The following is a 12,496-nucleotide window of genomic DNA, read 5'->3' on the forward strand; positions in this document are numbered from 1 at the left end:
ATATTTCATATTGAAAAATATTTCATTGAAAATTGTGACCCTTTGAGGGGGAGGTACCAAAAGGGAAGGGTCGATATCTATCACCTTCACACCAGATCTTGTATTGTAATATTGAAATTTCTAAAATTTGAAAAGAATCGGATGGTTATTTCTTGTTTTTGTTTATTCAAAAATTTGATTCTTTGTGGGGGAGGTACCAGAGGGTGTGGTCCAATATATTTCATCTTCACCCCATCCTACATTTTGGAAAAAATATTGCATGTGTAAAATTTGAAAAAAGTCGGATGCTTATTTAGCAATTTATGAGCATTTTGGTTATTTAAAATTTTAACCCTTTTGTGGGGGAGGTACCAGAAGGAGTGGACTAATATATCCCATCTTCACACCAGATCTTGCGTTATCCAAAATTTTGGGATGTGTGAAATTTGAAGACAATCTGACTCTTTTTTACATTTTATAAGATTTATAATTATTCCAAAATTTGACCTTTTGTGGGGGAGGGTACCATAAAGAGTGGCCCGACATATTCCATCTTCACAAAAATTTTTTGTTGATAGAAATATTAGGATTTGTAAATTATTTCAAATTGTATTTGTATTTTGTTTATTCAAAATTTCGATCCCTTGTAAGGGAGGTACCAGAAGGAGGGACCTATACCTACCATCTTCACACCAGAAATAGTGGAATGTGTGAAATTTGAAAACAATCGGACTCTTATTTTACATTTTATAAGAGTTAAAATTATTCCAAATTTTGACCCTTTTATGGGGGAGGGTACCACAAAGAGTGGGCCGATATATTCCATCTTCACAACAGATGTTGTTATGATGGAAATATTAGGATGTGTGAAATTTGAAGGGGATCGAACACTTATTTCGACTATTATGAGCATTTTGGTTAATCAAAATTTTGACGCCTTTGAGGGGGAGGTGCCAGAAGGAGTGTTTTTTTATATTCCATATCCACACACCAGATCTTGTTTTAGTAGAAATATTGGGATGTGTGAAATTTGAAGATAATTAGATGCTCATTTCGAATTTTATGAGCATTTTGGTTAATCAAAATTTTGATCCCTTTGTGCGGGAGGTACCGGAAGAAGTGTACCTATATATTCCATCTTCACATCAGATGTTGTGTTGACGGAAATATTGAGATGTGTGAAATTTGAAGAAAATCGGAAGCTTATTTCGCATTTTTTGGGAAATGTAATAACTCAAATATATTGACCCTTTGCGGGGGAGGTACCAGAAGTAGTGGTCCGATCAATCCCATCTTCACACCTAATCATGTATTCATAGAAATATTTAGATGTACGAAATTTGAAGATAATTGGGCTCTTATTTCACAATTTACGCGAATTGTAATTATTACAAAATTTCGAATTGCTGTGGGGGAGGTACCAGAAGGAGTGGACCGAAACATTCCATTTTCACACCTTAACTTGTGCTGATAGAAATATTGAGATGTGCCGAGTTTGAAAGTACTCGCACGCCCATTTCATATTTTATGAGAAATACAATTATTCAAAATTTTGACCCGTTGAGGGGTCCCAATATTGTTAATTTTCGCACCCGAGCTAGCAAAAGTATTACGATTTGCAAAATGTACACAAATTTGGATAATCCTTTTTGTTTTATGGAGTAAATTATTTTCTGTGACGATGTTGACCTTTAGTCGGTTACTTGAAGGAGTGGATCGATTTTGCCCATCTCCCAAATCGATCTAAGTTTGGCAATAATATTACGATGTACAAATTTTTGATCGATCTTATGAGTATAAAAATAACGATTATGATCATAAAGAGCAGGGCAGTAAATACAGCTAAATTTTATCGATATCGGTTCAGATTTGGATATAGCTCCCATATACAACTTCGTCCGATTTGCCCTTTATTGTGCACCAAACGTCTAATATTTGCCCAAATGGCATGAAATTTGGCACTTACGACCAAATTGGGTCTAGAAGCTAGTATGTCAAATTTGGTGAAGATCGGTTCAGATGTAGCTTTAGCTCCCATGTATACTGTTCATCCGATTTGTTATTTTAATCCTCCGCAGCCGTAATATGCACTCTGTAACAACAATATTTGGGGAAATATATCGAATACAGCTCAGAAATACTTTTGCAAAATTTTGTCAAGATCGGTTCGGATTTGGATATATCTCCCATATATAACTTCGTCCGATTTACCTTTTATTGTACACCAAACGTCTAATATTTTCCCAAATGGCATGAAATTTGGCACTTACGACCGAATTGAGTCTAGAAGCTAGTATGTCAAATTTGGTGAAGATCGGTTCAGATATAGCTATAGCTCCCATATATATTGTTCATTCGATTTGTTATATTTGTTACCCACAGCCGTAATATGCACTCCGTAACAACGATATTCAGGGAAATACATGAAATACAGCTCAGAAATATTTTTGCCAAATTTTATCAAGATCGGTTCAGATTTGGACATAACTCCCATATATAACTTCGTCCGATTTACCTTTTATTGTGCACCAAACGTCTAATATTTGCCCAAATGGCATGAAATTTGGCACGTACGACTGAATCGAGTCTAGAAGGGAGTATGCCAAATTTGGTGAAGATCGGTTCAGATACAGCTATAGTCCATCCGATTTGTTATATTTGTTACCCACAGCCGTAATATGCACTCCGTAACAACGGTATTCAGGGAAATATATCAAATACAGCTCAGAAATATATTTGCCAAATTTTATCGAGATCGGTTCAGATTTGGATATAGCTCCCATATATATAAAATGGGCAATACAAGTCCGAAACTCGGCATATTTAGTCTTTTGAACTTTAAATTATAATTATAATCATAGCGTTTATGATTGAATTCTCCCATAAAAACTTTTAATTGTTATGCGGAGCTGTACTAAATTAGCAAAGTGGTGTAGGGTATCATAAAGTCGGCCCCGCCCGACTTTAAGACTTTCTTTACTGGTTAACTTGTTTGATTAAGGTTTATTGTTGTATACAGGCATATCTTGATATAAACACTGCCCCTAAGGCTTTCAGCACCATTCATTGTTGTATGTGTCTTAAAAAAAATACATTTCGCTTTTCAAACTTCTTGTATAGAAACCTAAATGTTTATATAAAAAAGGTGGAAACCATATATATAAAGACCATCAGCATAGTACTTTTGTGGTCTTGTAAAAATTACCCCTAACAATACGACCAATGCAAAGCAATGTTTGCTACTAAAACGTTTTGTAAAATTCATTAAATCCAAAATTCCCCTCCAAAAAAAAAAAAAATAAATAAATCTGTGTGTATGTATCTGTGTATGTATGTGAAATAAAAAAAAATGTTTGATGTTTTCGGAATACTTTGAAAAAATTACCCTACTCTACTAACCATATGGAAATGGATATGGAAATATGAATATAAATATTTATTTAAATATATATGTGTTAAAATAATTTTTTTTTAAATTTTTTAATAATTTTTTTTGTATTTTTTTTCTTCATTTTCCCCTTTAGACACTGGGATGGCGGACCACCACGTTACCAAAACCCACCAATGGCCCCACCAGCATCCGAATACGAACGCCCACCACCATATTACTATCCGGGCGCCTCGGATCAGGACTAAGTGATCTATATTGAAATTCAGTTTTAAGCTGATGAATCTCTCACACGACAACAAGAAGAAAAAAAAAAACAACACATTAACGATGAGTACCCAAGAGATGGCAAATACATGATATGTGTGTGTGTGTGTGTGTGCGTGCAAATGACGAATAAACGAACTCCGGGAAGTAGTAAATGAATGATGATGGAAGATGCAGATGGATGTTTGTTAACTATTGGATGGTTGGCAAATACAAAAAAGAAAAATAACGAATCAAAACTTTAAAACAAACAAATAGCATAACAACCAACCGGAAGTCATCAAAAAAACATAAATCAGTCCTTTTTACAATATATACATGCATATATAGTATTATAAATATTATTAAATGATTTTTTTTTTGTTAGTATATAGTTTTTTGAATTATTATTTTTTTGTTAAACTTTGTTCACAAGTTTTTAGTTTTAAAATATTATTTTTATTTTTTCAATTGAATCATAATGACACTGTGCTACAGGCAAAAAAGGGATGATATTTGGTAAAAAAAGGGGGATATATACATGTCCTATTCCATTTCATTTTAAAAAAAATCTAATTATGTTCCAATTTTGAGATTTCCTCATGATTTAAAAACTTTGGAACGTCTTGGAAAAAGAAAATGTTTTAGGGAAATATAGATGATACTTGGAATTAGGTCCCAGGTTGCATTTTTTAAAAAAGCGGGATTTATAAATGTCCATTTCCATTTCATTTAATAAAAGTCTAATTATATTCCCATTTTGAGAGATTCCTTAGGATTTCAAAACTTGGGAACGTCTTGGGAAATATAAAGCTTTAGGAAAATATGGATGATACTTGAAGGGTGATCCCAGGTCATATTTTGTAAAAATATAAATGTCCATTTCCATTTAATTCAAAGAAAATGTAATTATATTCCAATTTTTAAAGTTTCCTTAGGATTTAACAGCTTTGGAACGTCTTGGGAAAGAAAAAGTTTTAGGAAAATATGGATGATACTTGAAGGATGATCCCAGGTCACATTTTATAAAAAGGAGGATATATAAATGTCAATTTCCATTTCATTTAAAAAGGTCTAATTATATTCCAATTTCGAGAGTTTCCTTAGGATTTAACAACTTTGGAACGACTTGGGAAAAAAAATATTTAGGGAAATATATATGATATTTGGAGGGGGACCCAGGTCACATTTTGTAAAAAAGGGAGATTTATAAATGTTCATTTCTATTTCATTTAAAAAATCTAATTATATTCCAATTTTGAGAGTTTCCTTAGGATTTAACAGCTTTGGAACGTCTTGGGAAAGAAAAAGTTTTAGGGAAACATTGATTATACTTGGAAGGAGGACCCAGGTCACATTTTATAAAAAGGGGTTCTGTAAATGTCCAATTCCATTTCATTTAAAAAAAAGTCTAATTATATTCCAATTTTAAGAGATTCCCCAGGATTTAAGCGTTTTGGGACGCCTTGGCAAAAGAAAAAGCTTTAGGGAAATATAGATGATACTTGAAGGATGATAACAGGTCACATTTTATAAAAAGGGGTTCTATAAATGTCCATTTCCATTTCATTTAAAAAAGTCTAAATATATTCAAATTTTGAGATTCCTTCGGATTTATTAACTTTGGAACGTCTTGGGAAAAGAAAATGTTTTAGGGAAATATAGATGATACTTTTAAGCAGGTCCCAGGGCACATTTTATAAAACAGGGGTTCTATAAATGTCCATTTCCATTTCATTTAAAAAAGTTTAATTTTATTCGAATTTTGGGATTTAAAAGTTATAAAACGCCTTGGGAAAAGAAAAAGCTTTAGGAAAATATAGATGATACTTGCAGGGTGATCCTATCCCATATATAAATGTCCATTTCATTTAAAAAAGAAAATGGGAAGTTATATTCAAGCCATGGAGCCATTTTGAGAGTTTCCTTAGGTTTTAAAAAGCCTTGGATTAGAGGGTGAATGATGGAACTAGGCACGTACGACCATATTAAGCCTGGAAATAAGTATGACAAATTTTATCTGAATCAGTTCAGATGTAGCTATAGCTCCCATATATATTTTTCATCCGATTTGCTATTTTTGTCTTCCGCAGCCTAATATGCACTCGGTAGTAACGATATTTGGGGAAATATATCGAATACCGCTCAGAAATACCTTCGCCAAATTTTAAAGAGATCGGTTCATATTTGGATGTAGCTCCCACATACAACTTCGTCCGATTTGCCTTTAATTGTGCACCAAACGTGTAGTATAGGCCCAAATAATATGAAATTTTGCACTTACGACCATATCGAGCCTAGAGACAAATATGTCAAATTTGGTGAAAATCGGATCAGATATAGCTATAGCTCCCATATATATTTTTCATCCGATTTGATATTTTTGTCCTCGAAAGCCGCAATGTGCACTCTGTAACAACAATATTTGGGGAAATATATCGAATACAGCTCAGAAATACCTTTGCCAAATTTTATCGAAATCTCTTCAGATTTGGATATAGCTCCCATATACAACTTCGTCCGATTTGCCTTTTATAGTGCACCAAATGTGTAATATCAGCCTAAATGGGATGGAATTTGGCACTTACGACCAAATTGAGCCTAGAAACAAGTATGTTAGATTTGGTGAAAATCGGTGCAGATATAGCTATAGCTCCCATATATGTTTTTCATCCGATTTTCAATTTTTGTCCTCCACAGCCATAATATGTACTCTGTAACAACGATATTTGGGGAAATATATCGAATACCGCTCAGGAATACCTTTGCCAAATTTTATCGAAATCGTTTTAGATTTGGATATAGCTCCCATATACAACTTCGTCCGATTTGACTTTTATTGTGCACCAAACATGTAACATTAGACCAAATGGTATGAAACTTGGTACTTACGACCATATTAGGCCTTGAAATGAGTATGTTAAATTTGATCGAAATCGGATCAGATATAGCTTTAGCTCCCATATATATAGTTCATCCGATTTGATCTTTTTGTGCTCCACAACCGTAATATGCACTCTGTAACAACGATATTTGGGGAAATATATCGAATACCGCTCAGAAATACCTTTGCCAAATTTGATCGAAATCGGTTCAGATTCTGATATAGCTCCCATATACAACTTCGTCCGATTTGCCATTTATTGTGCACCAAGCCTGTAATATTAGCCTAAATGGGATGGAATTTGGCACTTACGACCGTATTGAGCCTAGAAATAAGTATGGTAAATTTGGTGAAAATCGGATCAGATATACCTATAGCTCCCATATATATTCATATATCCGATTTGTTATATTTTTTAGTTCAGATCCAGAATTTTAGGTTTTTTTCCCAAAGAATTAAGCCCCTGGACCCTCCATACCCGGAAAATTTGCCCTGTAGCCCAGTGTAAAAATTAGTCAGAAATTAGGAGCTATATATATATAAATAATACATATTATAACTCTCTCTCTCACTTGATATAGAAACATATATATAACTTAACATAACAGACCATACATACCTAACTAACTCTAACATACATATATTTCCATTTTTTGACTCGTAATTATTATTATTTTTTTTTTTATTAAATGTGCGTAGACAACAAATGACAAGCAAATGCATGTGTTGAATAGATGATGACGATGATGATGAAGTAAAAAAAAAATGTGTAAACAAAATTTTCGTAAACAAATAAATTGTTATAAACTCACACAGAGATTTAAAAACCCTTTACTACACAAATAACACTAACAACACACCCATTTATACAACCAAACATACAATAACTACTACAACCACTACACACATATATATGAGGAAAAAATATATAATAAGTTAGTGTTTGTTTATTGTGAAGAACAACAGCTTTAAAATTGAAATTTCAATTCTCAATTTAAAAAAAAATACAAACAAAAAGAAAACGACAAAATCTCCATGCAGAAGGATGTGTCTCAAAATGTATGAATTAAAAAATTGAAATGTAAGGTGTTAAATCAAGCAATTGAAAAAATTGGATTATATTGACCTCATATTGCAATCTTCTTATTAACAGGAATATAGAAAGCCTATCAAATTGTAATCTCGAACTTTACAGGCTTTTTTTGCAGCAAAAATATTTTTAAGAAGCCATTGTAAATTAAAAGCTTTTGTAAAAAACTAGATTATAGGGACCTTATTTTGGAAGCCTATCAAATTGTAAGCTCTGATATTCCAGGCTTAAGACTTTCTCCACTGGTTTTACATATTTTTGACTATGCAACAATCATAACCTTTAAAATATATATTTTTATCTACCTTCAGAAGACCTCTTTAATTGGCTTCTCTTTATGGAGAATATTCTATTTATCCCTGGGATTAAATTTTTTTTTTTGACTACTGGAATTGTATTGTACCTCCTGAATGATGTTCTGCCTATATAAAATATGGATATAAAGGGTACAGTAAAATGACAGAGGATTTTAATTGTAAGTCAGGGCCACCATAGACCTTGTAAAGCTGCGTCGATTTTCGATGGATCAAAGATGTTTTGAGTAAAAGAGATTTTTGTTTATTTCAAAATTAATTTGTAAGTTTGAAGTCAAGATGAAAATTTGAAATATTTTTTAGAACAACTTTAATCTTTCAGATATCCCTCTCTTCTCTTCTTTCAAAATACCATTTGTAGCTGGAATTTGATATTTTCTGTTTTTAGAATTTATTTTGCTTCAACTAGAATTATAGGTGAACTTTTGAAATATTTGGGTCTATAGAACCTCTTAACCTTTTGTTTCAGATGACTTTTTAAATTAATTAATAAATTAACTTTTTAATTAATTTAATTAAATTCTCTTTATTTCGAAATTGTGTATCTCTAGAAATGTTATTGGACTTCCCTCCTGAAAGAAATTCTGGGTATCTAAAGTACTTTAAATGTCATTGGCATACAGCAAAGATTCCTGAACATTTTTCTAAGGAAAAAGGACATATTATTTTTTTATCAATTTTTTTTCAGAAAATACTCTCTCAAATGCATTTTTTTTTTTTTTTTTTTGAAACCTCCAATGGATGATTCAAATATTTTCCTGCACATGAAGGGACTTCTCAGAAATGCTTTTTATAAATTTCTTTTGAAAAGTCTGATGTTGGAATGTATTTTGTATTTTGTCCGTCCATGGATGGTCCATGGTATGATTTTTGTAAAGAATTTTCTCAATTGGAAATATTTTGATATTCTTCAGTCTTCACAAAAAATTATTTGAGATTTTTTTTCGCAGTTTCTCTAAATGTCTCCTTGAATGACTATAACTATTCTTAAGCTATGGTATCGACGATATTTCAAGATTCCAAAATAATATTCAAAATAATTATGATTTCAGAATCAATAGCCCTTTCCTTGATAGAAATATATTCAATTACAGCTCTCCAGGAAGTTTTTCTGATAGGCCATCAAATGTTTAGCAAGAAACCCCTTAATTTCCGATATTCTTAAGCTCTGGCTCATTCAAGTTATCAGCAATATTCCAAAATTATATTTTTTAAAAATAATTATGGTTTCAGAATCAACAGTCACTACCTGTAAAATATATTGATTTACAGCTGGCTAGTAAGTTCTTCTGAAAGGCCATCAAATGTTTGGAAAGGTAATACCTTAATTCCAGTACTTTTTTCAAAATTTGAACATAAAGTTTTCATAGGAAAAATAATAAAATAATAATAATTTTCAATTGGACATATTTGATATAATTAAGTCTGAAAAAATGTTGAAGATTTTTAGAGGGTTTCTCTAATTTCCTTTTCCAATCAGTAGTTAAAAGATATAGATCCAAAAAAGAGGTAAAAAAATAAAAGATTCCAAAAAGTTTTGAAAATTATATATTCCGAATAATCAGCACTCTTCTTGACCAATAATATATCAATTTACAACTGTCCCGGCTGAACGGCCTTCAAATGTTCTGGAAAGGCAACTCCTAAACTCCAGTATTTTTTTCAGCTTTGAAGAAGAGTTCCCATAGCCACATAATATTGAAAATAAACAATAGAATTGAAAATGGCGCGAAGATTTAAAATTTAACATAATTCCAAAAAGTAGGAAAAAACCCCAATGAAAGTAGGGCGAAGTTTAAAAATCTATTTAGCTTGATCTTTTCTCCCTACATTTCCATATTTTGCAATTCATACATTTTTCTACATCATCCCTGCATAAATCACATACACATATAATTTTTAAGTAATAACCAACAACTACTTTTAGATAGATCCAAAATGTTTTCAATTTTTTTTTTAAAAAGAAACAAAAAAAAAAAAACTACCAAACGAAAATTTAAATGAAACTAGCATTTTCTCCAAAAAAAATGTTTTTTTTTGGGTTAGCTTTTTGGAGATTTTTTTTTTATTATTCTAATTATACAATATATATATGTTTTCTATTACTATTATTATAAAATATTAATTAATTAATTATTATTATTATTGATCAGTGAGACTGTAAACTTTTTTCTATTATTTTAGAAACTTTTTCTCTTTAACAAAAAAGAAACATAACCTTAAAAAAATTCCCCCAAAACAAAAAAAAAAACAAATGATAAAATGTTTGTTTTTTTTTTTGAAAAGAAAAAAAAATATAAATGAAAAACAAACGATGATGAAGATAAAAACAAATGCATTTAATTATATATATGAAATTGTTAAACAAATCAAAAAAGGAAAAGAAAAAACCAAAACAAAAGAAAAGAAAAATTTAAAAATTTACATTTAAAAAAAAAATTAAAATTAAAAAAAATTAAAAATTTTATAATTTTTTTTCTCTGCAATCCAAAATGAAAAAAACATAATTAAATTAAAAAAAAAAACATTAAAAACCAATCCATTATTTTTGTTCATTATTATTAATTTTATTATAATTAAATTGTATAAAAAAATGATAATTATTATTAATTCATTATTATTCTCTTCTATATATATAGACATACCATACATACTATATATATGTGTTTTTATGAATTTAGCCATAGTTGTATTTAATATTAGATTTAAAAAAAAAACAAACAAGAATACATAACAATGTATATTTTTAAGACGTTCCAAAGGAATGTGCTGCATATAACATTAAATTAAATAATAATAAAAAAAACAAAACAAAAAACAAATACTTGTAGGAATGCAACATTTAAAATTAAACAATTTAGTAAAAGAAATTCTTTAAAAAACATAAACATCTATTGTAAGTAAATGACAATGAAAACACAAAACTCATAACTGTGTGTCAATCAATAAAAATTACAAAAAAATTAAAAATATCAACAAAAAAATTTAAAAAATAATAATTAAATGTTTTTTCTTTTCTCAATGATGTGTGTTTTTTATGTTGGCTTTTATTGATGATGATTTTTGGAAATATTTAAAATCTTAGAAATTATTGAAATATCCAATGTAAATTTTGTATACCCTACACCACATCGGGGCAAGGGTATTATGTCATTGAGCATTTGTTTGTAACATGGAGAAAAAGAGGCGATATAGACCCATAGTTACTTTTGAGGATCTTCATAGAATCACTTTCTGAGGCGATATATGTAAGTGCATCCGACCGTCCATCTGTCCATGTATTTTTGTGAACAAAATGCGGTCGGATTGAGATGAAATTTTGCAAACAATATTTGTTTGGTCCAAGGACGAACCCTATTGAAATTGATGAAAATCGGTTCAGATTTGGATATAGCTCCCATATATATTTTCAACCGATTTTGGGTTAATCATCCACTAAATGGCCAATATCAGTCCGAAGGACCTGAATTTTGGCACACCCAACCGAATTCAACCTATAAGCAAGTACATCAAATTTGGTGAAAATCGCTTCAATATTAGATATAGCTCCCATATATATCTTCAACCGATTTCTGGTTAATTATGCACCAAATGGTCAATATCAGTCCAAATGACCTGCATTTTGGTACATCCGATCGAATTCAATCTAGAAGCAAGTACATCAAATTTGGTGAAAATCGGTTCTAATTTAGACATAGCTCCCATATATATTTTCAACCGATTTCGGATTATTTGTGCACCAAATGACCAAAATCAGTCCAAATGACCTGAATTTTGGTACACCCAACCGAATTCAACCTATAAACAAATACATCAAATTTGGTGAAAATCGGGTCAGATATAGTCATAGCTCCCACATATAAGTTTCATCCGATTTGGTGTTTAAGTCCCTCACTTGCGAAACATGCATTCGACAGTAATGATATTTGGTACCAGATATCTTAAAGAGCTCGGAAATACATTTTCCAAATTTTATCAAGATCGGTTGCGATTTGGATATAGCTCCCATATATATTTTCAACCGATTTCGGATTAATTATGCACCAAATGGTCAATATCAGTCCAAATGACCTGAATTTTGGTACATCCGACCGAATTCAACCTAGAAGCAAGTACATCAAATTTGGTAAAAATCGGTTCAGATATAGTTATAGCTCCCATATATATGTTTCATCCGAATTGGGGTTTTAAGTCCCTAACAAGCGTAATATGAACTCCACAAGAATGATATTTGGTATCAGATATTAGATACAGCCCATAAATACCTCTGCCAAATTTTATCGAGATCGGCTAAGATTTGGATATTGGTCCCATATATATCTTCAACCGATTTCGGGTTTAACCATGCACTAAAAGGCCAATATCAGTCCGAAGGACCTGAATCTTTGCTCATCCGAACTAATTCAACCTAGAAGCAAGTACATCAAGTTTGGTGAAAATCGGTTCAGATATAGCTATAGCTTCCATATATATGTTTCATCCGATTTTGGGTTTAAAGTCCCTCACATGCGTAATATGCGCTCCACATGAATGATATTTGGTACCAGATATCTTATAGAGCTCGGAAATACCTCTGCCAAATTTTACCAAGATCG

The 12,496-nt window shown here is 31.1% G+C and overlaps 1 protein-coding gene across 8 annotated transcripts in view; it reads left to right on the forward strand.

Annotated features, from left to right (window-relative positions):
• LOC101900316 (prominin-like protein) overlaps positions 1–10,628 on the forward strand; it is a 115,154-nt gene extending 104,526 nt beyond the window's left edge. For all 8 annotated transcript variants that reach the window (XM_059119520.1, XM_059119516.1, XM_059119519.1 and 5 more), the window contains one exon: positions 3,504–10,628. Coding sequence is in view for 6 of the 8 variants with exons in the window: in XM_059119516.1 (XP_058975499.1) it covers positions 3,504–3,615 (112 nt within the window). In the remaining 2 variants the exon portion in view is untranslated. The remainder of the gene's footprint in view (positions 1–3,503) is intronic.
• The last annotated feature ends 1,868 nt before the right edge of the window (positions 10,629–12,496 follow it).

The sequence above is a fragment of the Musca domestica genome, unplaced genomic scaffold (assembly GCF_030504385.1).
Source record: "Musca domestica strain aabys unplaced genomic scaffold, Musca_domestica.polishedcontigs.V.1.1 15, whole genome shotgun sequence".
NCBI classification, from domain to species: Eukaryota; Metazoa; Arthropoda; class Insecta; order Diptera; family Muscidae; genus Musca; species Musca domestica.